General features: G+C 43.4%; 1 protein-coding gene across 2 annotated transcripts; it reads left to right on the top strand.

Moving 5' to 3' along the window:
* Window positions 1-8,554: 8,554 nt before the first annotated feature.
* Window positions 8,555-26,047, top strand: Mat2b (methionine adenosyltransferase 2 non-catalytic beta subunit). 2 transcript variants are annotated; one of them, XM_006246126.5, is made up of 7 exons: window positions 8,555-10,332; window positions 16,089-16,283; window positions 19,910-20,024; window positions 20,428-20,580; window positions 22,612-22,805; window positions 24,626-24,739; window positions 25,171-26,047. In XM_006246126.5, exons 1-7 carry the CDS (start codon window positions 10,303-10,305, stop codon window positions 25,339-25,341), a joined length of 972 nt encoding a protein of 323 aa, XP_006246188.1. In that variant the 5' UTR covers window positions 8,555-10,302; the 3' UTR covers window positions 25,342-26,047. The 2 variants fall into 2 exon arrangements, with proteins under 2 accessions (XP_006246188.1, NP_001037747.1); NM_001044282.1 differs by lacking the exon at window positions 8,555-10,332 and adding an exon at window positions 12,480-12,622.
* Window positions 26,048-27,866: the final 1,819 nt, after the last annotated feature.

The following is a 27,866-nucleotide window of genomic DNA, read 5'->3' as shown; positions in this document are numbered from 1 at the left end:
CCAGTGGTTAACTTTTATTTAATAAATTAAAATATTGCTTCTGATTAAGATGTATTTAATTATGTCTCCTAATTTTGACCCAGAATAATAACTACCTTTTCTTTTCTTTCTTTTTTTACCCCCGACTTAATGTTTGCCAAGGGTAGTGGAACACACCTGTAATCCTGGCATTCTGGAGATAGAGGCAGATGGATGAGATGGGTCTGCTTAGCAAGTCTCAGGCCAGCCAAGACTAGTAGGCCCATTTCTGAAAACCTACTTTAATTAGTGTACTTAAATACTTCTAGCCTACCATCCACCATGAAAGGACAAAGGAGGATGTGGACCTGTTTAGAAATAGTTCTTTGGGGTGAATCCAATCTGCATTGTCAGGATATCGGCAGTTGAGTTCACACAAGTCAACAGCAGTAGCTCGATCCGCTTGAAACCCCATTCACAAATGGTGCATTTCCCTCTACAAAGTCTTGACAACGATCAGCAAACAAGACAAGGCAAACCGATGCCACAGCATTGTCAAAGAAGACCAGCAAAGAACGGCCATGGTGAACCAATACCACAGAGCACAGTTCACTGTTGGATCATATTTATACCCTATCCAACAATCACTTGCTCTGTCAAATATCTGCTCTAGCCCAATACCACATGCCCTCTTTCCACACATGCCCTCTTTCCAGGCAGCTTCCAGAAAAACACACATCTGTTTCTGCAAAACATCCTCCCACATGTTTGCTTCAGCAAAAACATCCTCTCACAAGATGGTTTCCAGGAAAACATCACATGACACCACCTACAAGGTAGCACATGTGGAGCTGAAGATTCGCTTCGATGATTGTTAGGACCCAGTTAGCAAGCCAGGTCTGGTGCACACCTGACACCCCAGGCCTGAGACAGCTGACAGAATCACTAGGACTCACTGGCTTTTGGCCTAGCCACAAAGTCAGCAAGTTTCAGGGTCAGAGAGACATCCTACCTCAAAGGAATGGGTGGCGAGTGATAGAGACCCCAAACCCTATTGCACACTAGACACACATGACAATAGAACTGTCAGGCTTATTAGAACTCTCTAAGTTAAGTGAAATTTCAGTAGGACACTTGTCTTTGACTCGAGAGCAAATCATAACCCACATCTTAAGCATACATGGGTTTATGCTTTCATACTTTTCTGATTGTTCTTTAGCTCTGCTGAAAAGCAAATCTTGACTTTGACTTCCATGGAATCCTTTGATGTTGGCTAACTGGAAACAAATGAGGACCCTGGGGGCATACCGGTTGTGGTGGTTTGAATGACAACAGCCCCATAGGCCCATGTATTTAAACGCTTGGTCACCAGTTCCTGAAACTGTAAGGGAAGGAATTAGAGGTTTGACTTTTTGGAGGATTTATATCATGGGGCGGGCTTTGAGGATTCAAATGTGCATAAAGAATTCTGCATTCTAGCTAGTCCATATAAAAAACACACAATCCAGGTATCGTATTTATAAACCGTAATCCTAGAGTGGGCAGGTTTGGAGGTACTCTAACTTATTTCCCAGCCATAATGTCTCTTGTTACTTACTCTTTTTCCTGGCTACGTGCTTATGGTCCATCTCCTCTCATGATGACCTCCTCCACCTCCATTCACGTCTTCCTCCCACTCTACTTGCAATCCCCAGCCAGGGAACTAAAAACCTGCCTACCTCTACCTATTGCCCAATCACAGGCTGTGGCCTTTTATTTCCAATTAGCCTGGGGAGCAAGGTTACATAGCATCATTTGGTGTATGTGAGGATCTTGTTGGACGCAGCCAGATCTTGGGGACCAATATTAGCATTTGAATCTATACCAGTACCAGACTAACCCTCTATACAAAAGGCCTTCCTATTCCCTGTATCCCTAGGGTTCTCCTAGCTGGCCACAAAGTAAATCTGAATACTTGCTTCCACACATATCTGGAAAGTTACATTTATACCATGCAGGGCACTGTTCCTCATGCAGAGGAGAAATTTGTGGTTGTTGCCTCTGTGTTTGTTGAAGCTTAGGCTTCTCTTGAATGGCACTTCCTTGCCTCCTCCTAAACCTTAGAGTGGGTTGCGCTGGAAATAGGAAGAGGATGGTGGCAAAGGCAATGACAAGAGTAGTGACAATAGCATCCGGATAGTAGCAGAGGAGTTCGAACAGCCAAGATAGAAAAGACAGATCAGAAGTGATGAGAAAAGGGTTGTAAGGGCTGGAGAGATGGCTCAGCCATTAAAGGCTAGGCTCATAACCAAAAATATAAGAGAAAGGGGTTGTAAAAGCTGAGAAAGGCCAGAGAGAGCCTCTGTTAAGAGCACCAGCTGATCCAGGGACTAAGCCACTACCTAAAGACTATACATGGACTGACCCTGGACTCTGACTTCATAGGTAGCAATGAATAGCCTAGTAAGATCATCAGTGTAAGGGGAAGCCCTGGGTCCTGCTAAGACTGAACATGATTGTTGGGGGGAGGGTGGCAATGGGGGGAGGATGGGGAGGGGAACACCCATCAAGAAGGGGAGGGGGAGGTATTAGGGGGATGTTGGCCCGGAAACCAGGAAAGGGAATAACACTCGAAATGTAAATAAGAAATACTCAAGTTAAAATATATATATATATATATACATATATATATATATATATATATATATATATATATATTTACTTCCTAAGGGAAAAAAAAAAGAGCACCAGCTGGACCTGAGTTCAAGTCCACTGCCTGCATGGCAGCTAATAACTGTCTAGCTCCTATGGTCCTGTGGACCCTTCTGACTCTCACAGGCACTGCACACGTGTGGCATACAGACAAAGATGCAGACAAGATACCCATACATATAAAGTTAAAACAAAGTATTGAACAGACATGTGGGCTGTCCCAGAAAGCTACCAAGACTTACAGGTTAAGGAATCGGTGCACGAACTTTAACACGTCACTCTAGGGTTAAGGATCCCAGTAGCCATGAACTCTGAAGCTTGTAACAGCAGGAGGTGCCATAGCCTATTGCTCTGTGCTGCCACTGCCCATTGCTGACAGAAGCCATTTATAGAAAGTGCCAAGTACCAGGGTTGCTGGTGGTTAAAACACAGAATGATAAACCTTCAAAATGAGATCCTAGAACCCTGTTTTTTTGGTAAGCTCAGTTTATTAGTCCTGCCCTTGGATACTCACCTCAAATTGCCAGCAGCAGCAGCAGCAGCAGCAGCAGCAGCAGCAGTAGCATTCAACATGATTCATATTCGAATAGAGTGTACGACTCTAGTCAACATATTGGTGTAGCAAGATCACTAGTAGCAGCGTTACTAATATATATTTGTGTGTGTGTACATGCATGTGTATGTATGTATGTGTGTGCATGTGTGTGTATGTATGTATGTGTGTGTATGTATGTATGTATGTATGTGTGTGCATGTGTGTGTATGTATGTATGTATGTGTGTGCATGTATGTGTGTGTGTGTGTCTGTGTCTGTGTGCGTGTGCGCGCACGTTCTCTTGCACTTGTACCATGGCATACTTATGGCAGCCAGGAGATAATTTGTAAGAGTTGATTCTCCAGGGTCTAATTCACATCACGTTGGTGGCAAACACCATTACTCGGCCCACCTGACTAGCCTATGTTTTGGTTTAAATGAGGAATGCCGTATGGAGATTCAAAGGAGAAATTGTTAGATTGCACTCATTTCATTCGAACATCTTTGTAGAAGCTCAAAACTTGTAACAAGAAGAAAGGAAAACATTGGATTTTAGCTTTAGTCTATCATAACAACTTAAAGATACCTTTCAAACTTGAAAATATGTTTATACCCTGTAAAGGAAAGCATATTTTGACATTGTGTTTAGGTCCAAATGGATTTAGAAATCGATTGTCCATTTATTTTATTACTCAATTATCAGTACAATGGGTAATATTTCAGAAAAATGTTGACTGAGTCTAAAGTTGTGACTTGAAGAATCCAAAATATAATTAGTATTATTTTTAAATGTAGGTCTAGCCATGTGTGGCTGTGCACATGTTTAATTCCAGCACTTGGAAGTCTGAGGCAGGAAGATGTAAGTTCAAGGCCAGCCTGGCTTTATATGGAGACCCTGTCTTATAAAATAATAACTTGGATATAAACTACATAGCAACAGAGTAAAATAAGCAGATGTGTTATAACATGAGTTCTAGTAAATGGCATTCTTGCAATTTGCCCTCTATGGAGACTGATAGAGTTCATTCCCCAGAAAGTTCACTTAGGCTTCCCTGCCAATCCCTACTCTTTCACCAACACAAGATCATGCCTTTCACATTCACCTCTTTTGGAATCACATTCTCTGTGTCTTCTTCATTCACTCAGAGAAATGATTCAGATTCATTACTACAGTTTATTTCTTTGTATTCCTAAGTAATATTCCCAGTCTGGATGAACCAGAATTTATCCATTTATCCGCTGACAATTGTTAGGTTTATTTCAAATTTCATGCCTTTTTTTTAATTAGATGATGGTGCCCTGTGGGATGCCTTGGTCGGTAAAAGTGCTTGCCGTGAAGCCTGAGAACCTGAGTTCACTCACCTAGATCCAAATAGAAGAAGAAAAGCAGCTCCTACAAGTTAAACTCTGACTTAAACATGCACACACATGTGCACACACATACTGGCACACATGCCTCCTTCCCCACAGGAACATGCATGGTGGAATTAAGCAGCTACAACTACCCAGGTATTAGTCTTCATGGATGGGGTAAACGCTCTCTTTTTTTAAATGTTTTATTTATTTAATGTGTATGAGTACACTGTAGCTGTCTTCAGACACACCAGAAGAGGGCATCAGAGCTCATTACAGATGGTTGTGAGCCACCACGTGGTTCCTAGGAATTGAACTCATGACCTCTAGGAAGAGCAGTCAGTGCTCTTAACTGCTGAGCCATCTCTCCAGCCCCATCCTTCATTTCTTCCTTCCTTCCTTCCTTTCTTTCTTTCTTTCTTTCTTTCTTTCTTTCTTTCTTTCTTTCTTTTTTTTTTCGGAGCTGGGGACCGAACCCAGGGCCTTGTGCTTGCTAGGCAAGCGCTCTACCACTGAGCTAAATCCCCAACCCCCCATCCTTCATTTCTTGAAGGTAGAAGATCAAGTTGCTGGAGAAGCATTGCCTTCCTTAGAAACAAAGCTACTCTCTTATTACCATGAATGGGGAGTTGAACCACGAGAGCGACACAAACTTACTCTTACCTTCTAGTCTTACCATATAATTCAGTAGCTGCTCATTTGTCTGATTCAGAGTACAGTTGTTGAGCTCTGTGCATGAATCCTTATCGCCTTATTAGGACACCTATGACATGGAAAACTTGTGTTATGTGCTTATTGGCCAGTGGTGGTGTAAATGAAAAATGTCCCCCCATAAACTCAAAGGGAGTGGTGCTACTGTAGCACTGGCCTTGTTGGAGTGGGTGAGGCCTTATTTGGAGGAAGTCTGTCATTGAGGGTGGGCTTTGAGGTGTCAGAAGCTCAAGTCCGGAAGGCCCAGTGTCACTCTCTCTCTCTTCCTGGTGCCTGCTACCTAGATGTAGAACTCTCAGGCTTCTCTTAGTACCATGTCTGCCTGTGTGTAAAACATGCCATCAGTCGTCTGATACTGGACTGAAGCTCTGAACCTATAAACCAGCTCCAATTAAATGTTTTCCTCTATAAGAGTTGCCATGGTCATGGTGTCTCTTCATAGCAATATAACACTAAGACGTGGTCATTCCTGTGTTTTCCTTTGAGATGTCTAGCAAAATTTTTTTCTGTTTAAAAATACAAAGATGAAGTGTGGAGCAGAAACTGAAAAACCATCCAGTGACTGCCCCACATGGGGATGCATCCCACATACAGCCACCAAACCCAGACAATATTGCAGATGCCAAGGAGAGCATGCTGACAGGAGCCTGATATAGCTGTCTCTTGAGAGGCTCTGCCAGAGCCTTACAAATACAGAGGCAGATGCTCACAGCCAACCATTGCACTGAGAACAGGGTCCCTACAGAGGAGCTAGAGAAAGGATGGAAGTTGCTGAAGGAGTTTGCAACCCCATAAGAAGAACACAATATCAACCAACCAGACGCCCCAGAGCTCCCAGGGACTAAACCACCATCCCAGGAAAACACAGGGATGAACCTATGGCTCCATCTGCATATGTAGCAGAGGATGGCCTTGTGAGGCATCAGTGGGAGGAGAGGTCCTTGGTCTAGTCAAGGCTTGATGCTCCAGTGTAGGAGACTTTCAGGGTAGGGAGGTGGGAGGGAGTGGGTGGGTAGGTGAGGGAACACCCTCATAGAAGCAGGTGGGGGTTGAGGTGGGATAGGGGTTCCTGGAGAGGAAACTGGGAAATGGGATAACATTTAAAATGTAAATAAAAAATGCAATTAAAAAATTGCTTTTTCACCTCCACATCAAACCAGATACACTCAAACTAATAGAAGAAAAAGTGGGGAAGAATATGATCACATGGGCACTGGGGAAACTTTCCTGAACAGAACACCAATGGCTTATAGTCTAAGATCAAAAATCGACAAATGGGACCTCATAAAACTGCAAAGCTTCTGTAAGGCAAAGGACACTGTTATTAGGACAAAATGGCAACCAACAGATTAGGAAAAGATCTTTACCCATCCTACATCTGATAGAGGGCTAATATCCAAAATATACAAAGAACTCAAGAAGTTAGACTCCAGAGAGCCAAATAACTCTATTAAAAATGGGGTACCGAGCTAAACAAAGAATTCTCAGCTGAGGAATATTGAATGGTTGAGAAGTACCTAAAGAAATGTTCAACATCCTTACTCATTAGGGAAATGCAAATCAAAACAACCCTGAGATTCCACCTCACACCAGTCAGAATGGCTAAGATCAAATATCAGGTGACAACAGATGCTGGCAAGGATGTGGAGAAAGAAGAACACTCCTCCATTGTTGGTGGGATTGCAAACTGGTACAACCATTCTGGAAATCAGTCTGGAGGTTCCTCAGAAAATTGGACATTCCACTACCTGAGGATTCAGCTATACCTCTCCTAGGCATATACCCAAAAGATGCTCCAACATACAATAAAGACACATGCTCCACTATGTTCATAGCAGCCTTATTTATAATAGCCAGAAGCTGGAAAGAACCCAGATGCCCTTCAACAGAGGAATGGATTCAGAAAATGTGGTACACCTACACAATGAAATATTACTCAGCTATTTAAAACAATGACTTCATAAAATTCATAGGCAAATGAATTGAACTAGAAAATATCATCCTGAATGAGGTAACCCAATCACAGAAAAACACACATGGTATATACTCACTGATAAATGGATATTAGCCCCAAAGCTCGAATTAGCCAAGATACAATCCACAGATCACATGAAGCTCAAGAAGAAGGATGACCAAAGTGTGGATGCTTCAGTTCTTCTTAAAAGGGGGAACAAAAATATTCATAGGAGCGGATATGAAAGCAAAGTTTGGAGCAGAGCCTGAAGGAATGGCCATTCAGAGCCTGCCTCACATGTGCCCCATATATATACAGCTACCGAGACTAGATAAGATTGATGAAGCTAAGAAGGGCATGCTGACAGGAACCCAATATAGACATCTCCTGAGAGACACAGCCAGAGCATGTCAAATACAGAGATGAGTGCTGGCAGCAAACCACTGAACTGAGAACGGAACCCCCTGTTGAAGGAATCAGAGAAAGTACTGAAAGAGCTGAAGGGCCTTGCAACCCCATAAGAACAATGCCAACCAACCAGAGCTCCCAGGGACTAAACCATTACCCAAAGAGTATACATGGGCTGACCCCATGGCTCCAACTGTTTATGTAGCCAAGGAAGGCCTTGTTAGGTACCAATGGAAGGAGAAGCCCTTTGTTCTGCCAAGGTTGAACCCCCAGTGTAGGGGGTGGGGGAAGTGAGGGTGGATGGGGAGGGGAACACCTTTATAGAAGAAGGGGAGAGGGATGGGACAGGAGGCTTATGTCTGGGAAACCGGGAAAGGGAATATCATTTGAAATGTAAATAAAATAAAATATCCAATAAAAATTGCCTTTTCGAATTACTGAGCTACAGTTCTTTAAATGTTCAGTGTATGTTCTCTTCAGTTATATGTATTCAAACTATTTTTTCCAGACTGTAGTTGACTTGAATTTATTTTATTAATAGTCTCTTTTACTAAGCAGAAGTGGTTCACTTTGAGGAATTTCAATTTATCAAATAAAAGTTGGTGGTTTTAGTTTCACTGTTGTATCTGAGATACTTGAAGATAATCACCCTATATTTTTGCTTGATATTGTAACTTTTGAGTTTTGATAGGACTAATCAGTAAGATATGTATTTAAATGTAACACCTTTCCTGTCGGATGATGTCACAGGTGAGGCAGGTACAAGATAGAAGAAGGCCAGTCATTGGACGAGAAGGAAGGATGGGAGAGAGAAAATTTTGAAGGAAGAGGAAGAGACTGGGTCGGGAAGGACGAAGAGACAGGAGGGACAGGGAGAGAAGCCGTGGCAGGACAATATGGCAAGTGGCATTAAGTCCACGCACGCTCTACCTTTACAGGTTGTTACGAATGTTTTTAAGGGATGGATTTGTATTGGGCATTGTATGTTTAGGTGGGCAATTATATCTTATCAATTGGGCCAAAGGTTATTGTGTTGTGTGTTCTTTGATATAGCGATTTAAGTGTGAGAAAGTGTGCGGCGGGCCACCACAGAGTTGGGATGTGTGTTTCTGGCATGGAAACCTGCCTTGGGAACTAGCTAGGTAGAGAGATTGCTGCCAGGCTCAGAGAGAGGCCTTTGGCAGTGTGATATGGGATGGAGCAAAGCGGGTGAGAGGCTTTGCTGACTGAGAATTAAGATATCCAGCAGATACTTTGGGGGCACTATGGTGTCGGACCTAGTGGGGGATAAAAGATACCCCTTTTATTTTTTATATTTTTACAACAACGCTTTCCAACACCCTTCCTCCAATTTTCCTTCCTCTTTCTTTCTCTCTCTCTTTCTCTCTCTTTCTTTCTTTCTCTCTCTCTCTTTCTCTTTCTTTCTTTCTTTCTTCTCTTTCTTTCTTTCTTTCTTTCTCTCTCTCTCTTTCTCTCTCTCTTTCTCTTTCTTTCTTCCTTCCTTCCTCTCTCTCTCTCTCTCTCTCTCTCTCTCTCTCTCTCTCTCTCTCTCTCTCTCTCCCTCTCTCTCTCTCTCTTTCTTTCTTTCTTTCTTTTGGAGCTGGGGACCGAACGCAGGGCCTTGCGCTTGCTAGGCAAGTGCTCTACCACTGAGCCAAATCCCCAACCCCCTTCCTCCAACTTCTTGACCTTTGTTGGATACTTTGAATGCCTCCTACTGCTTGTCTTTGGGCCACATGTCCTCTGACTAGACTGTTCAGCTGCGTGGTGTCCCTCACCCCCACAAGATAATGGTTTTTCTGTGTAGGTCTGACACTCCATCTGTAGCCCAGGCAGGTCTGGAACTTAAAGAGATGTTGCCCTTCTGAGGGCTGGTTTAAAGGTATGTGCCACCACTCGCAGAGTGATATTTTAAAGCACAGTTTCAATACTAGCTTCTGTTGATTTTAAAAGTAAAATTGTGCAATGCCATAAACCCAGTGTCTCAAAGCCGCAATAAGCCTAAAACGTCCTTGAAATTCCTAAAAATAGCTGTCTGTGCTTCACTCCTAGAATATGGCTGTACTTACTGATCAGCAGTATTTAATGCTTGGCTAAGTTTAAGCAAAACACAGTTAATGGAAATGACCAGAACTATATATTGTTACCACCAGAGCTTTTAAATTGGCATTTGAAATCGTTAAGCTAAAAAAAAAAAAAAAAGAAGGCAATGGGGAGTTTTACTGAAGTTTCCGTTACTGGAAGGTGCGAAACGTGTATAATATTTCACAACAGGAATCGATTGCTCAGTGTGCTTCCCAACCGTTTGGCTCCTTCTTGTCTTTCTACAAGAGAGAAAGTCAACAAGTTCTACCAGGGAATTGCAGGGTTGGTTTGTTTGTTTTACTTAGTTCTGCCATATGGATTTTAGTTACGGATCCTCTCTTGACTTGCAATTAAACACGAAACTTCTCATTGGGTAGTTTCAAAACTAGCAGGAGGAATCAGCGGCTAGCTTACTGCACTGTGAAAAGCTGCACGAGATTCCAGGATTGGGAAGGAAAATGCTAATTTAAAAGGTCAAGCGGAGCTGCACCTCACGTTTCTTGGCGTCCGTGTGCTCCGTGCGGGCGGAGCGAACAAAAAACCCGGCCAGAGAAGCCAGACGCCCAGATTCCTCTCGCTGCGTTTCCCCCAAAATAGTTCTGGAATCATGCCTGAGATGCCGGAGGACATGGAACAGGTAAGAGCTGGCAATTGAAGACACGGTGTCGACCCAGCGTTGCGTTTAAATCGATTCAGAACGGCTGCTACGAGCAGGAAGGGTGTAAAGAAAATAGTAGCCGGTGCCATTTATTTTCCTGTAGAAACGTAAGCTTGGGACACAGAATAAACGATCTGGGGTTTCTGACCCAGGAAACCAAACCCAGTTTGACAGAAATAAAACGTGAGGCAGAACGATAGTTACAGTCGTCCCCTTAAGTGCAACTGTGGTGAAGGTTCTGTGTAGTGAGGTTTAACCGGTGGTGCATGCTCAGGCTTTTGTCTTGTGGGGCTTGAATCTGCTAACCGGACTCGCAGTTCCAGTTTGCACTGAGATGTGACCCCCAGCGGAAGTCAGACATTGACTGTAAACATCGATCCTTTTCTTAGCAAGCAAGCTACGCCCAACTTTTTCCCCCTCGACAAGTGTCACACCGTATTTTTATATATAGGCAAGCAAACATTTCCTCACTCTCTCACAAGGTTGCTCACACTATAGTTGGGGAAATATTTGCCTCTTCCTATTGAGTAGGTTTCAGGATCCCCTCTAGGAAGGGACTACACACATCCCAAGTAGAAACTTGAAACATTCCCACTTTTTAATAAGGATGAGGAATCATGGATCTGCCCCTCCCTCGGACTTTTTCTAATTATTCTTAGAGTGTTGGGATAGCTAGACCTTTTAATAACACTAAGACTTGAATTAGGGAAAAAAAAAATCGAAAAGCCGGGTACCTCAGCCTGCCTTTGTTTTCTCTTCCAAAGAATTACGTGAGGGAATACATTCTTAGGTGGGGGGTGGGGAGGAAGAACCATCACCTGACTCTGAGGAAAACTTTTCCCGGGGGGCAGCTTAATCTTTAGTTTAAAAATAAACCAAAAGGCTTCTGAAAATAAGGCCTTTGGGAGAAATTCAGGCAGTGATCACGCTTCGGTGCGAGTTTTGAAATCCCTTCTCGTGGGTGTCTGGGTGAGAACAGACTGTTGGGTGGAACGTGGGCGGAGAAAAAGTGTGTCCGGGCTTTTGGCACCGTAAGTTTCACGGGCTTGCCTGTTGCAGTTCTTCGGGGCTCGTGACCTGACCTGCGGGTAATTCAGATGAGAGCTGAGTCAGACCCTAGGGACTGTCGTTTCTGATTAACTTTTGAATAGCCCCACTGGGTTGGAAGAGTGCCCGGCGTTACGCCCTTCCTTGACTCCATCATTTTAAGTTTTTGCAGCTCCTCCAAGGCTTGGCTCCAGCAGTCCCCGGCGGCTGGGTCCTCTAAGTGGCTTCCACGGGGCAGCCAGGACGCCTGTTAAATCCACTTAAAAGTCAACTGGGCTTGTTATCACAGTTGAGTTTCTCTTTCTGTGACTCTGAGAAAAAGCCCGAAGAACCCGCCTTTTAGAAAGTAATATTCTCTCCCACACCTTTTTATTTTTAATTAGCTAAAAATAAACGTTTCTTTAAGACTTCACAGCATATTTTCTTTTTTTAGTATTCCAGAAAAACATAGCTTCCAGAGATGTTAATGACTCAGAGCACAGAACTATTTTCGGCTTTTCTCCTTGCTTTAAACAAATTTAGGACCAGCCACACCTTGCCTAGATTGGCCATCTATTCCTGTAATCCCAGCCCTTGGGAGGGGAAGCTAGAGGATCGGAAGTTGAAGGTCTGTCTCTGAGCCCAAGGTCAGTCTGAATTTGGGACTGCCTAAAACCAACCCAATCCAGCCTTAGCTGTGCGGTGGTATCACCCTTACCTTCTTGTCTCCTAGCTACAGTTGTTTTAGTCTACTATATATAATACATGCGCGGTTGATTCTTGGGCATTGCGCAGTCTGCAAGCCTAAGCGAATCGAGTCCTTACTCCTTTACTAAGAAGGAAAAAGTAGAAGGAGAGATAAAAAAAAAAAAAAACAACACTCCCAAGCCCAAGGAAGCCTGCATTCATTGCTTGGCATCAGTGCCTGCGTTTAAACGTTCTGCCTCTTTAAGAACTGGCACATGGGCTGAGAGCGTCCCTTGAGGTCCCGCCCCTTTTGAATGCGTGGCTAGAGGCGGCCAATCATTAGGCGCGGCCAGGGCGGCGGAAGCCGGAAGCGGCAGCCAGGGTCGGTCTGGGCCTAGGGGAGGAGGGCCAAGGGCGCGGGCGCTGCGGCCCCTGGCTGTGCTGCACTAGAGGAGGCTGTGGTCGCTACTGAGGCGGCGCAAACACTGCGGGCATGGTGGGCCGTGAGAAGGAGCTCTCCATCCATTTCGTCCCCGGCTGCTGCCAGCTGGTGGAGGTGAGGTTCGGGGCTTCGAGCCCGGGGTGGCGCCTTTGAGTTTGTTTACCTCTCTCCCCGTAGGGCTACGCTTTGGCTGCTGCAGTCAGGGGAGCTCCCGCCGCCACCGGGGGGCTTGTTTCCATTTGAGTTCTGTATTTATCATCTTTGTCTTGTAGTCCTGGATCTTTAAGGAGAGGGGGAGAGTGACTTTTCATAAATGACGGTGTTGGAGGTATCAACTTGGCGAATTCATAGTTCGCACAGGGCACATTACTTCAGGCACTTTAAGGATGTCAGTATTTCCAACTGCTGTTAACGCTCAGGCTCACGGGTGGGAAGACAGACATCGAGTTTATTCAGTAAGGTTTGAGCAGGAATTCCAGTGGCTTGGCTCCTAGGGTTTCTGAGCCACTGTGTTTTGCATGGTATAAATTTTATGTCTGGTAAACTTTCCCCTGCGTGTTTCCAAATCTGCTTAAGGTTCCGTTGCAAGCCTTTACTGACCTACAGAATGTATCCAGCACTGTAGATGAGACTGTTAATTCCCAAACTAATGTAACTTACAGATATAAAAAGTCTACGACTTGGCCAGTTTTTTTTTTTTTTAATGCAAACTTTTAACTGGGGGAAGGGGTGTGTGTTCTCGCTAGAGTTTATGGAGCCCCCATTGAGATAAAGGAACCTGGTTGAGATTAGGTAGCCTGGATTGAGAAGGTACCTCTCCATAACCTTAGGCTACAGGCAAGCCTGTAGGGCATTTTCTTAATCGGCAATTGACTGGGGGGCCTGGGCGGGGACAGCTGGTATTGTCCTGAAATGTTTTAGAAAGCAGGCTGAGGACGCCAGTAAGCAGTTTCCCCAAGGCCTATTTGAGCTCCTGCCTCCAGGGTCTTGTCCTAACTTCCTTCAGTGGTGAACAGTGATGTGGAAATGTTACGCTAAATAGGTTTAATGTGTTTGCTAGGTTCAGTAAAAGTGGAGAGTGAGACCCTGGGTGTGCTAACTCTTGTCTGTAATCTCAGCACTCAGGAAGGTGGCAGTGGTGGGTAGATACGATTGCTTTTTATAATGGCTTTGTGTGGTATTTTGTTTTGTTTTTGTTTTTTAAAAACAGTCTCCCTGTGTATTCGTGGCTGGCTTCAAATCCTTGGGGGTAATCTGCCTGGCTTCACCTCCAGTGGATCCGGATTAACGATGCCACCACACCCAGCAGTCTTCTTCCATTAAAAAAATGGTACAGTAGCTGGGTATGGTGGCTTACGTTCAATCCCATCCCTCTGAAAGCTGAGGCAGGATGCTTTTCAGGCAAGCCAAGGTTCCATAGGGTGACCCTGTTTTGAAAAAGCAAACAATAGCCAAAAAGGGCAGACAGCTGTGATTTACCTGCTGAGAGTTGGCATAGTTAATGTGGGGCAGCCTATTATCAATTCCTGTTAAGAACACTGCCTGTGTGTACAATGGGGAGACGGAATTGGGCTGTTCCCACCTGAATTCCATTCCTATTAAGCATTCTGGCTGTCTTGCTTCTTAAATTCCAAGGGTGTCTAAGGATGGTAGAGAGAGTGTGAATGTGAAACTTGAAAGTGTTAAACGTGAACATGAAACTTTCTAGGTTTTGTTTTTGTTTTTTGTTTGTTTGACAGGCCAGAGCTGGTCTTGAGTTCATTGAGATCCTCCTGCTCCAGATGCTCTTTTTTTTAAATTATGCACATTTGCTAAGTGTATAGCTGTGTACCATACGTGTCTGATATCCAGAGGCCAAAAGAGGGTGACCATTCCAGGAGAGTTGGAGTTACAGGGAGTTGTGAGCCGGCAGTATAGACGCTGAGAACCCAGTTCCAGTCCTCTGCGAGAGCTATTTTATTCTCTTAGATATTTAATGTATAGGTGTGTATAGGTGTATAGGTGTATAGGTGTTTGCCCTGTCTGTGTGTGTTCACCATGTACTCTTTAAGGTCCACAGAGGGTGCTGACTTCCCCAGGAACTGGAGTCACATACATTGTCCTTACCTGCCACATAGGTGTTGGGACTCAAGCCAGGGCTCTCCAGCCCCATCTGTTTTTTCTTTATGGTGTTTTCCTGGGTCTCCTCAATGGTATTTGTTACATGAACAGAGTTCTCTGAATCTATACTAGGCTTAGCGTGCTTTGACCCCGTTCATTTCAGCTGTGTGCATGCGTGTGTGCGCGTGCACATATACTTTTTTTTTCCAGTACAGACTTAGGCAACTTTAACAGGAATAGGGCCTTGTGATAAAATTTGATCAAAGTTTCATCCACAGAGCTCATGCATTGTACAGGAGTGTAACTCCCTGCTGGCTGAAAACATTATTTTTAATAAGGAAAAGTTGGTTTTACTTGAGAATTTGGCAGAGAAGTATTACTTGATTTTTGGAACTTTGCCTTAGATATACAGAAATCGAATTATTCCTTAAGCAGTAATTTTAAAAATTTTCTGTGAACACAAGTATGTTTTTTCAGTGGCAACACAATTTTTTTTACTGCCTATCTATATGCCATAAGTATTTTGTGTAGGTAAATTTAGTGCTGCCTGAGAGGCATATTAGTTAACTCTATTTATTCCAAATAAACTCCTATGAAATGTTGACAGGTTTTTCAGTCCTGTCAAAATGTGACACATCATTTGAGCCCTGTGCATTTTCAGAGTATCTTAGATGTGAAACTCCTGTGGACTACTCATGGGTGATGCAATCACTTCATCACTTGATTATTATAACTTTATTCTTACTCATTCAAAAAAAATTAACTCACATGCATTTGTGTTTCATCTATTTACCATATGCATGACTGGTACTCACAGAAGCCAGAAGAGGACATCAGATCCTCTGAAACAGGAGTTAAGGACAGTTGTTAGATGCCATTTGGATACTGGAAGTCAAACCAAGGTCCTCTAGAGGAGCAACCAGTCTTTTTAGCCACTAAGCCACCTCTCCTACCCATTATTTTTTCTTTCTCTCACACACGAACTCACAGTTATATGACCAGAAGAGGGCAATCAGATCTGCAGCTTGAGCTATAGGTTTGTCCATCTTCTACAAAAGCAGTGTACTCATGAATAAATCTAGTGTCAAGGATTATTAGTGGGGACTGGAAAGATGTCTGTGGTTCAGAGTTCTGTGTGGATTTGCAGAAGACCAAGACTTAGCTCCCAGCACCTACTTGTTGGCTCACTGCCTGTAACTTCATTTCCAGGAGATTTCCGACCCTCTTCTGATCTACCCAGACAATGCATTTAGTACACACACATGCATGCAGGCAGAAGTGCTCAGACACAACAAATAATGAAACACAAACTCATTAAGCCTTGCAGTTGCTGATGCAGTTTGATTAATTTAGCTTTAAAACTGACTTTTAGGTATGTGGTATTAATTTCAAAATTTAAACATTTCAGGTATTTGGTACACAATAATGTCTTGAAGAGAATTGTTTTCAAACTGTAGCTTTACCCGCCTTGTACTTCCAGGAGGAAGTGAACATCCCTAGCCGGCGGGTTCTCATTACCGGTGCCACTGGGCTTCTTGGCAGAGCGGTTTACAAAGAGTTTCAGCAGAGCAACTGGCACGCCGTTGGCTGTGGCTTTCGCAGAGCAAGACCAAAATTCGAACAGGTGAACCTGCTGGATTCTGAGGCAGTTCATCACCTCATTCATGATTTTCAGGTATGGGTTTATATATTTGAAGTTGTATATGTTTGATCAGGAGTTGTCTGGCTTATACAGAAAGTTTTTATACAGAAAGTGCGCTTTTGCTGGCAGAAAGTGTGCTTGAAAACTGTGACCGGTTGAGCCTCCACATTGCAGAGTGTGCTTCCTTTGCATGACTTGGAGTGGTGCTTGGAGTTGGGGCCAGAGGCTGGGCAGGTGTTCTGTCCAGATCTGTATCCTCCTCCCCATCCTGCACAGCCTTGCTGGGAGGCTTGTGTTTACGCCGTGCTTTCCTTGTGATGCTTGCCATGAAGTGTTAGGGTGTTATCTGGGAACTGAGAAAAAAGGGAATATTTGGCCTTAATGCTAAGAAAGTATGGTCAGGGGAACTTCAGCAACCCGTTTGCCATAATATGAGAAAAGTTAGAGGAAAATGAAGACTTTATTCTCCTTACCATGAGATTTCAGCTTTGGTTCTTTCTAACAGTGTAATTCTGGGAGCATGAATATTAGAAACACAGGGAAACCGGATTGCAAGCTGCATGCCCAGAGTGCAGTGTATTAAGTCTGTGATGGGCCTAGGGTATTGTATTTGAAGCATCCCATATTCTGTACATTCAAGTTTGAAAACAGATCTTAGATTATGCCTCCTTGAGCAATTTTTGAGAAAATTGGGTGTGTGGGCAATTCTTTGTCTCTTTCTCTCTCTCTCTCTCTCTCTCTCTCTCTCTCTCTCTCTCTCTCTCTCTGCCCCCCACCCCCATTCTCTCTCGTTCTGGTTTATTTTTATTTTCTGTGTATGGGTGTTTTGCCTGCATATGTGTGTATGTGATAGTGTCAGATCCCCTGCAACTACAGAGAGTTCTGAACTGCCGTGTGGGTTGGGAACTGAACCTGAATCCTCTGGAAGAGCAGCCAGTGCTTTTAGCCACTGAACTCTGTCTTCCAGCCTCTGAATCTGGAGCTATAAATGGTTGTTAGTTAGCCATGTGAGTTCCAGCCTCCAGCACACAGACCTTTAACACCTACCTTAGCTCTTGCTCTGTTGTTCGTGCATTTTAAAAAACAAAACAAAACAAAACAAAACAAAACAAAACAAAAAAACCAAAAAACCTTTTCTTTAGAAAATCTCTGCATCCCTAGGTTTCGATATCAGGCCCTTTAAATGTGTGTCTTGCTTAGCTGTGAAGACCTTGTTATTTACTGATGTGTTGTGGTTAGTTCTCAACTTTACAGGAGCCAGAGTCTTCTGTAAAGAGAGGATTTCAGTTGGCAAAATGCCACTAGCACACTGGTCCATGGGGCATTTTGTATTTAGTATAACTGAGTGAGCCTGAGTTACTTATGAAAGCAGGCTGAGCGTGCCGTGGGGAACAAGCCTGTGAGCAGAGTTCATCCATTGCCTTGCTACTAGTCCCTGCTTTGACTTTCTTCACTGGTGTAGGAAGTTGGAGTGTAAGTAATAAGCCATTTCTTCGAGTTGCTTTTGATCCACAGTAATAGAAACATAGCTAAGGCATGGGCTTTCTGCTTTTATGGTCACGTGGTCATATGGTTTCCATAAATAGCTGATTCTTATTAAATGAGTGGAGAAAAAGCTTGAATTTATGAATTTAACTCGCAACTGATACTACTTGCCTTTTGTCATGAGTTTAGTAAATGATAGGGGTGGGGCGTAGCATTGTGGCAGAACACTTAGCAGTCTGTAGGGCCTGGGGTGGGATGAGTAAGTCGCAGTAGTCTGTCCATGGTGGCTTTCATAGCACATTGGGATAGAGGCTTTTTTTAATTATAGGTAATTACTAATAGGTTTTTCTGCACTTTTGTCTCAGGATTACTAAGTTGTTTTTACTTTGGCTAGGAATGTAGCTCAGGGGTCCACGTACCTGGCTAGCATGTGATGTGCAAAGATCTGAGATCTCTAGCACTGCCCCTAAAAAAGCATATATAACAACAAAATTAGTTGTTCTTCCCTTTGCAGAGAGAGAGTGTGTGTGTGTGTGTGTGTGTGTGTGTGTGTGTGTGTGTGTGTGTGTGTGGTGATGGTGGTGGTGTTGGTTTTTCTTTTTTTCTTTTGAAAAAGGAAGTTTAACAACTGTATTAATGGTGGTGGTCCACACCTTTAGTTCAGCACTTTACAGACAGAGGCAAGGCGTGTGAATATCTGAGTTCCAGGACAGCTAGGGCTATTTTAGAAAACAGGAAAAAAATGAGTGAAATAAAAGGAAAACAAGCAAACCGGATCTATTGTTAATGAAGGCCTCTCCTTCCTCTGAGGTACTGTAAGGAAGCCATGGTTCTCCCTTCTCTCCATTTTGTGAGGTACTGTAAGGAAGCCATGGTTCTCCGTTCTCTCTTCCTCTGTTCTCTCTTCCTCTGAGGTACTGTAAGGAAGCCGTGGTTCTCCGTTCTCTCTTCCTCTGAGGTACTGTAAGGAAGCCATGGTTCTCCGTTCTCTCTTCCTCTGAGGTACTGTAAGGAAGCCGTGGTTCTCTGTTCTCTCCATTTTGTGAGATAATGTAAGGAAGCCATGGTTCTCTGTTCTCTCCTTCCTGTGAGGTACTGTAAGGAAGCCATGGTTCTCTGTTCTCTCCTTCCTGTGAGATAGTGTAAGGAAGCCATGGTTCTCTGTTCTCTCCTTCCTGTGAGGTACTGTAAGGAAGCCATGGTTCTCCCTTCTCTCCTTCCTCTGAGGTACTGTAAGGAAGCCGTGGTTCTCTGTTCTCTCCTTCCTGTGAGGTACTGTAAGGAAGCCATGGTTCTCTGTTCTCTCCTTCCTGTGAGGTACTGTAAGGAAGCCGTGGTTCTCTGTTCTCTCTTCCTCTGTTCTCTCTTCCTCTGAGGTACTGTAAGGAAGCCGTGGTTCTCTGTTCTCTCTTCCTGTGAGGTACTGTAAGGAAGCCATGGTTCTCTCCTCCTCTGAGGTACTGTAAGGAAGCCGTGGTTCTCTGTTCTCTCCATTTTGTGAGATAATGTAAGGAAGCCATGGTTCTCTGTTCTCTCCTTCCTGTGAGGTACTATAAGGAAGCCATGGTTCTCCGTTCTCTCCTTCCTCTGAGGTACTGTAAGGAAGCCGTGGTTCTCTGTTCTCTCCTTCCTGTGAGGTACTGTAAGGAAGCCATGGTTCTCTGTTCTCTCCTTCCTGTGAGGTACTGTAAGGAAGCCGTGGTTCTCTGTTCTCTCCTTCCTGTGAGGTACTGTAAGGAAGCCGTGGTTCTCTGTTCTCTCCTTCCTGTGAGGTACTGTAAGGAAGCCGTGGTTCTCTGTTCTCTCCTTCCTGTGAGGTACTGTAAGGAAGCCGTGGTTCTCCCTTCTCTCTTCCTGTGAGGTACTGTAAGGAAGCCGTGGTTCTCTGTTCTCTCCTTCCTGTGAGGTACTGTAAGGAAGCCATGGTTCTCTGTTCTCTCCTTCCTCTGAGGTACTGTAAGGAAGCCGTGCTTCTCTCTTCCTCTGAGGTACTGTAAGGAAGCCGTGGTTCTCTCTTCCTGTGAGGTACTGTAAGGAAGCCGTGGTTCTCCCTTCTCTCTTCCTCTGAGGTACTGTAAGGAAGCCGTGGTTCTCTCTTCCTCTGAGGTAGTGTAAGGAAGCCGTGGTTCTCTGTTCTCTCCGTTTTGTGTTAAAACTCAGTGTTTGACTTCCAGCCTCACGTCATAGTGCACTGTGCTGCAGAGAGAAGACCAGATGTTGTTGAGAGTCAGCCAGATGCTGCTTCCCAGCTGAATGTGGGTGCCTCTGGGAACTTAGCAAAGGAGGCAGGTAATGCTGTATTATGACTGGAATTTTTTTCAAGACATTTATTTTATGTCCATGCATTCATATGGTACATGTATGATGTATGGCTGTGCACCATATACATGCCTGGTATCCTTGGGGCCCAGAAGAGGGCTTCGGATTCCCTGGAACTGGAGCTGCAGATGGTTCTGAATATCCGTGTGGGGTCTAGGAACCAGATCTCGGTCCTCTTGAAGAGCAGCCAGTGCACTGCTTTTAGGTGCTGAACCATCTCCCCAGCCTCCTTCACTGTTTTTTTTTAAGTTGAAAGTTTTGTAGCTGTCTTACATGTGGTTTTGTTCATTTTAGGGAAGACAAAGCAAAACATGAGACACACAAAACATTCCATGCAAAAGTAATGCAGTGGGTTTATCTTTTCTTTCTGTAGCTGCAATTGGAGCATTTCTCATCTACATTAGCTCAGATTATGTGTTTGATGGCACAAATCCCCCTTACACAGAAGAAGATATACCAAGTCCCCTGAATCTGTACGGAAAAACAAAGTTAGATGGAGAAAAGGCGGTCCTGGAGAATAATTTAGGTAAGATTCGGCACCCTTAACCTCTGATCATTTTTGAAGACCGTTTTATTGTTCATGAGGAAATGTGTTCCTAATTTATTAAAAATATCCAGAATTGGTGTGTATGTCGGGATGTTGCGTTTTATATTCCCAAATCCCAGAACTTGGAAGCTGAGGCAGGAGTTTTAGGATAGCCTGGGCTATATAGTGAGCTCTTTTCTCTCCTCTTCTAATTAAAGAAAAGGAAGCAGGGGCTATAGGTTACTAGAAATGAGACAGTATGGGTAGGTGAGGTAGGTCAGTAGGTAAAAGTGATTGTCACCAAGCTGATGACACGAGTTCATTTCCAGTCATGTGGTGGAAGGAGAGAGCCAGCTCCCTGCAAGTTGTCCTCTGATTTTCACACAAGTACACACACACACACACACACACACACACACACACGTAATAACATTTTTTGAGGTATTCTACACCATCCTCTTCTTTTTTCCCCATGTATGTTTATGACTACACATGTCTATATAAAAATAATTTATTTAAACATAATAAGAAATTCTAAACTGGAAACATGAAATCTCTCCTGTGTTGATTCCTCGGGAAGACAAGCACAAAATGGTTCTTGAATAGGAATTTTTGTATAATATTTATTCAAGAGTTTCTGTTTTGATCCATACTCTTGACTTTCTTCCCACATCTTTGCTTCTCATTATATGTGGTACCAGCTCTGCCATGGCTTCCTCCTGTCTGTGGAAGTACCAATGCTCAACTTAATTTCTATCTGTGGCATCATCATGCTCAATGTCATGACCCCTGTGGATGCCAGTGCCTTACATCATAGAGAACTCCTGACAACCGACCACCAGCTTGTGATGCCCTCCCTGCAGGCATTTAACTTATCAGAGTCTTTGGTTTGTGATGCTCTGACTCAGTGGTAGAGTACATGCTGGGTGTGTCTGGGGCCCAGAGTTAAATATGCGGTGCATCCAGACAAAGTACATCATGAATGAACCATCAACCCTGCAGAAGTCTCCTTAGTGCCAGCCTCTTCCTTGCTTTGCTTCATCACAATTCCCAGTTCTTTATAAAGAACTGCAGTTCATTTCTCACAATTGTGAGGCTGGGAAATCCCACATCCAACAGCCAGCAGGTATGGTAAAGGCCTCGTTCCAGCTTGGCCTCAGAGAACCCAACCAGATGGCCCCCATTAAGCTCTTTCATAGTGGTGTCTTCATGACCTAAACATTCCCCTAACACATTTCTCTGTGCCAACACATACACACAGACCAACATGACACCCCGCCAACACACACACACACACACCCTTTTGGACTACGAATTACATTTTACTATATAACTTTTGGTGCAGCATTGAAACCCTAACTAGACCTTTGTTTACTTGCTCAGTAATTAGAAAAGAAAATACATGTCTTAAAGTGCTAATAATCCAAAGACTAACCCCTCACCTTGGACCAGTATAAAATTGAATTCTGAATAATTCTTCCGAGGTTGTAAGAGTATGAGCACTCAACCCTACCCCCAGACTGATCAGTGTGTGTATACTTGGCTACATTCAGTGATGAATCAGTCATCAAACTCTTGGTTGTATATCTTCAAAGGACCACAGTGTCGTTTCCATAATCACAGTGTGCTTACACAGTCAGGAGGAAAACTTACACTGATGTACTCGTGCTGTCAAATGTGTAGCCTGTAGAGACAGCCTCCCACTGGGTCCTAAATTGTTCTTGAGTGCTATTGTCTTCATTTGACCATCAGTCACGAGTGTTCATTTCACTTGGTTGACCAGATAGGCTCTATTTATAATGGCCATGATAACAAATTAGATAAAAGTCTCTATATGACAGAAGGTACATAAAATACTCATGATTATCTTTTAAGTTCATTCAGTATGAGCTTCTACTTACCATCCTAGTAATTTTTATTAAAAGGTAAGGTTTCTACTCTTCTACTGTTTAAGTCCACACAATTTCTCTTAACACCGAAATTTGGAAATGTATGAGCCAGCCATACAAGACCTTCATGTATTGTCCCTAGGGGCTGCTGTGTTGAGAATTCCTGTTCTGTATGGGGAGGTTGAAAAGCTTGAAGAAAGTGCCGTGACTGTTATGTTCGACAAGGTGCAGTTCAGCAATAAGTCAGCGAACATGGACCATTGGCAGCAGAGATTCCCCACACATGTGAAAGACGTAGCCAGTGTGTGCCGGCAGCTGGCAGAGAAGAGGATGCTGGTGAGTGTTGAGAGAGGGACCCTGACTTCTGTCTTGGTGAAAGGTCTGCTACTCTTGCGTGTTTGGACTTACGTGGACATAGATTATCATAGACTGAAAGTTGAACTTATTTTAAAAATACTTTAATTGTTATGTGCGTTGATGTTTTGCCTGAATGTATGTCTGTGTGCCGGTGTCAGATCCTATGGAACTGGAGTTACAGACAGTTGTGAGCTGCCTTGTGGTTGCTGGGAGTTGAACTTGGGTCTTCTAGAAGAGCAGCTAGTGCTCTTAACTACTGAACCATCTCATCTCTCCAGCCCCTAGACATGCGTTTTAAAAGTAGAACATGAAACAAAAGCAAGTTATACAGAGTAGAGGCTTCAGAGTAGTCATGAGGTTTGTATGCAGGAAATAAATTCAAACACAGAGTCCCGTCTCTGTCTTCCTAATGCTAGGATTAAAGACCTAGTGGATTAACTACACACAGCTCAAGTTCTTGGTTTTGTTTTGCTTCTCTGTTTTATATTATGCATGTGTGTGTCTTCATGAACTTGTTTGCACCACATGTGTACAAGTGTTGAAGGAAGCCAGAAACCATTGAGTCCTTGGGAACTGAACCTAGGTCCTCTTCAAGGAACAGTAAGCACTCTTAAACACTTAGCCATCTTCCAGCCCAGAGTGAGAATTAATTTTAAACATTTGGGGAAGTTGGCACTGAATACAATATTCATAAAAAGATTAGGAAGTGTTTAATTCAGAGTACTAATAATGCTGGCTACAGTGTGACTACAGCTTTTGCTGTATGAAAATTATGCCAGTGTATGTAGTGGATAAACTGGCCCCTTTGTGTAATAGGTGGAAGGCAAATGTCAACACCAGACATTGCCCTTTGACCTCCACGAACATGCTGGGGCATGCACACCTGAGTGCACGTGCATACACACACACACACACACACACACACACACACACACACACACACCTTCTACTATAGAAGGAACTTTCTGAAATCTGTTAAAAAAACAACGCAGCAACACTGAAAATGATTATCAAAGCACGGCATTATTTAACTATTCGTTCATCTCTTAGGGTTTCGTGGGACAAGGCTTTTTATTGCCTATTGCCCAGGGTGACCTCCCATCCAAGGCTGCTGTTCTGTCTCAGCTTCCCCAAATGCTGGGATTACTGGTGTGTGTTATTGTGCTTATTTGGTTCATTTCAAAATGAACCAAATGGCTGAGCTTGGTGATGCACACTTGTAATACAGCATTTGAGACAGAGGAAAGAGGGTCCCTGCTGAGTCTGTGTACTGAGTTCAGGCCAGCCAAGGTTACTTAGCAAAGCTCAGCCTAAAACAAAATATGTGGAACTGTGGATGTTCAGACGGTAGAGTGCTTGCCTAGTAGCATGCACAGAGACCTGTGTTGAATCTTTGCACCCCATAAGCCCCGAGTGGTGGTGCACACCCGTGCTCCCTGAGCTGGCGAAGCTGGGGGTGAGCCCCAGCTACAAGTTCACTTGGAGGATAGCCTTGGCTATGTGGTATCCTGTCTCAGAACAATGTTACATGTTTGATTCCACCTTAGAATAATTTAAAATGATCACTAAAATTAGTCACTGTCTATAAATTGGAGCTATTTGTGTTTTTTCAAAATGTTTTTAATATCTATAAATTGCCTTTAGTGTCAGAATATTTGTGGACATTTGAATTTAGGTATTTTGAAGAGAATATTTCAAAAAAGTAGGTATTCTTGGACCTATAAAATTAACTTCCTGTCAAACCTTACTATTTGGAAGCAGAACTGTGAAACTGTTTTGTTTTTCCTTGTAATTGTTAGGATCCATCCATTAAGGGAACCTTTCACTGGTCTGGCAATGAGCAGATGACCAAGTATGAAATGGCGTGTGCAATTGCAGACGCCTTCAACCTCCCCAGCAGCCACTTACGACCTGTAAGTCTTGACTCCTGCCTCCTGCCTTCTTAAGGCTGCTGTGTTTGCTGATAACACTTTTCTCTTTTACACAGCTAGTCAAAATGAACTTGGCTTGGATCTTAACTGTACCTGGTGGTAAATTATCCCTAAAGATGAAAAGTATAGAGAAGCATGGATGGGGCTAGTGAGCTGGCTGGGCGGGGGTGGCGGTGGGGACACGGACCAGCTCCAAAGCCTGACAACCTGAATCCATCCACATGCTGGGGGGTGACACACTGAGTACTGTCTGCAGATAACTCATGCAGGACACACTGTGTCTTGATGGGGCATGCTTTTTTTTCTGATCTGAAAAATATCAGTTTTCTGGCACTAACGGAAAACTGAAATAAAGTTATCAAGCCTCAAGATGCTACTTCGTTTGTCATGATGTGGTTTGTTTTTCCTTATAGATTACTGACAGCCCTGTCATAGGAGCACAACGCCCCAAAAATGCTCAGCTTGATTGCTCCAAATTGGAGACCTTGGGCATTGGCCAGCGGACACCATTTCGAATTGGAATCAAAGAATCACTCTGGCCTTTCCTCATCGACAAGAGATGGAGACAGACTGTCTTTCATTAGTTTACATGTTGTGTATTTTTTTAAGTGAAAAGTATAGTATGTGGCACTTTTTCAAGAATAAAGGAAATAGTTTTGTATGAGTACTCCTTAATTGTGACACATGATCCTTCAGGTAAATGATGCTGTTGCACTAGGGGAGCGTTGGACCGACTGAGGGCAGTCAGGACTTTCTGTTGATTGTTTTGTTCTGGCTTACCTTGCTACACAAGTAATATAAATTATGATCTGTAATGTTCAGGGGTGGGGTAAACAGACTGTTAGACTTTGGATGAAATGCTTTGTTCATTCCTACAACTTCCTTTTTTGCTGTTTTGTTTGTTAGCTCTTGTATATTGATAGTTTCAATGTGTGTGGAATCATATGAAAATCATCGGTGTTCATTATTCGCTTTGCTTTGCTTGAGCCCAGATCAAAATGCTTGGAGAAAAGAAACTTTATTTTTGCAACTGTAAGTATGGTTTTTAAATGCTTGATTCTTTAATGTGTTATGTATATCAGAACTTGTATAGCCTGATGCCTCCTTCATAGCACCGTGTGACAAACACTTGAGAGAGTGCACGTGTGTGTATTTTTTTAATATAAATACATATATATGTCTCTTTCCTTCTATCTCACTAAGTGACGTTTCATACATGTGGTTATAATAATGAGCCTTGTAAGTCTTTTGACCACTTCTCAATAATAATAAATACTTGCTGGCATGTAACACTTCGGCCTCTTTTGTATTGCTTTCTCTTTAGTGCTAGGACTGCTGGATATGGTATTGCCCATCCTCAGTCGCTTCAGAAGCAGTCCAGCCTGGTTTAAATATCAAGTATCAGGCAAGCCAGGGCTATATAGTGAGACCTTGTCTCAAGAAAGTAAGTAAATATGAGGACTAACTGTAAACCAATCATTCTCTAGTTTTAGTTTGTCAGTTACATACTTGTAATATCAGCATGCAATATCAGTGTAATGTCAGTGTGACATAAGTGGACACTGATGAACTTAACTGAAATCTAGGAGTCTTTTTGTACCAACTGATTAGAAACAACTCTATGATCTTGTCCTGTCTTCCAGGTAGGAAGTGCTGTCAGGAGGATGTGCAGTATCTTACGTTTCTCATCTGCACTGTCATTTTCAGATGACCGTAGCGTCAACACTGTCTTAACTTTTTAAAAGTTTAGTAAGAATTTGGGAATTAGAGTAGGTCCTATTTGGACCATTTGGTTACAGCAGCAGTCTCCATAATGCACTGTATTTTGGAATTAACTATGTAATTTCTGATGCCGTGGACTGATGCACTGTTATAGAATATAGAAATTAGGGCCTGCTAGCTGGCCAATAATTTCCTGTATTCCCAGCATTGGAACATTGGAAGGTTGAGACAGGATTATTGTGAGTTTAAGGCCAGCCTCAGTTTAAAGTTACACAGCAAAAACTAAAAAGTGAAACTGAGAATTTGGGAATTTTCTTCAAGTGCTATATGGGTAAGTTTGTAAATGTGTGTGTGTGTGTGTGTGTGTGTGTGTGTGTGTGTGTGTGTGTGTGTGTGTGTGTGTGTGTGTTAGTTATGAGTGTTTTACCTGTAATGTGAGTGCACCGCATGGATGCCTGCTGTCAGACGAAGGCATTCAGTCCTCTGGAACCTAGAGTTAAAGACTTGTGAGACACCCTATGGATGCTGGAACCTGGGTCCTTTGCAAGAGCAGCTAGTGAATGAAAAAAAGAAATACAAAAAAAAAAAGGACATGGTTGCCCCTAGGTATACTGGAGGAGAAAGTTTATTATAGATTTATTTATAAAAAAGATTTATTTATTGTATATGAGTACAGAGCCGCCATGTGGTTGATGGGAATTGAACTCAGGACCTCTGGAAGAGTGAGCAGTGTTCTGAACTGCTGAGCCATCTCTCCAGCCCCAAATTTATTATAATCTTATGTAGTAGAGGATAGAGTCAAAAACATCTGTGAGAGTCCAATGTGACTATGACCCTGAGCCATGCGGGGAGGGAGAGGGGAAAGAAAAAGGGAGAGAGGGGAACCAGATATAGCAGCCAGGAGAACAAAGGTACAAGATGGGCAGGTAACTAAAATGGCTAGATTAGATAGGGAAAAGCAGCCCAGCCTCTGGGCTGGAGAATTCAGGGTAGGGGCTGGGGTGGCAAACCAGGAGGACCTTGCAGCAGGTAGGGATTTGGGAATGCTGGGAGAGCCTGGTGGCCAGGTCCACTCTGATAGTTAATGCTGTTTTGAAGTGTATATCAAGCACACACCCAGCAGGGATTTAAAAAAAAAAAAAGTGATCTTCCTGCTGTGTGGCAGCTCTCAGCAGAGTAACTGAATTCTCTTAACTCTAACTTTCCTGAGAATTTTTGACGAATCTTGGATTCAGTGGGTACCATGCAGGAGGAAAAAAGATGGCTTGAGAACTCATAGAATGTGCCCCACCAGTTATCACAGCCACATGGGTGAGCCTCAGTGTGGCACTACCCCAAAGACCACGTGTCCTGAGGAGTTCTGTTCTGCTTGCTGCCCTCTTGTCCC

The sequence above is a fragment of the Rattus norvegicus genome, chromosome 10 (assembly GCF_036323735.1).
Source record: "Rattus norvegicus strain BN/NHsdMcwi chromosome 10, GRCr8, whole genome shotgun sequence".
Taxonomy (NCBI): Eukaryota; Metazoa; Chordata; class Mammalia; order Rodentia; family Muridae; genus Rattus; species Rattus norvegicus.
The sequence above is the reverse complement of the archived record's forward strand: the minus strand, read 5'-3'. Positions and strand labels throughout refer to the sequence as shown.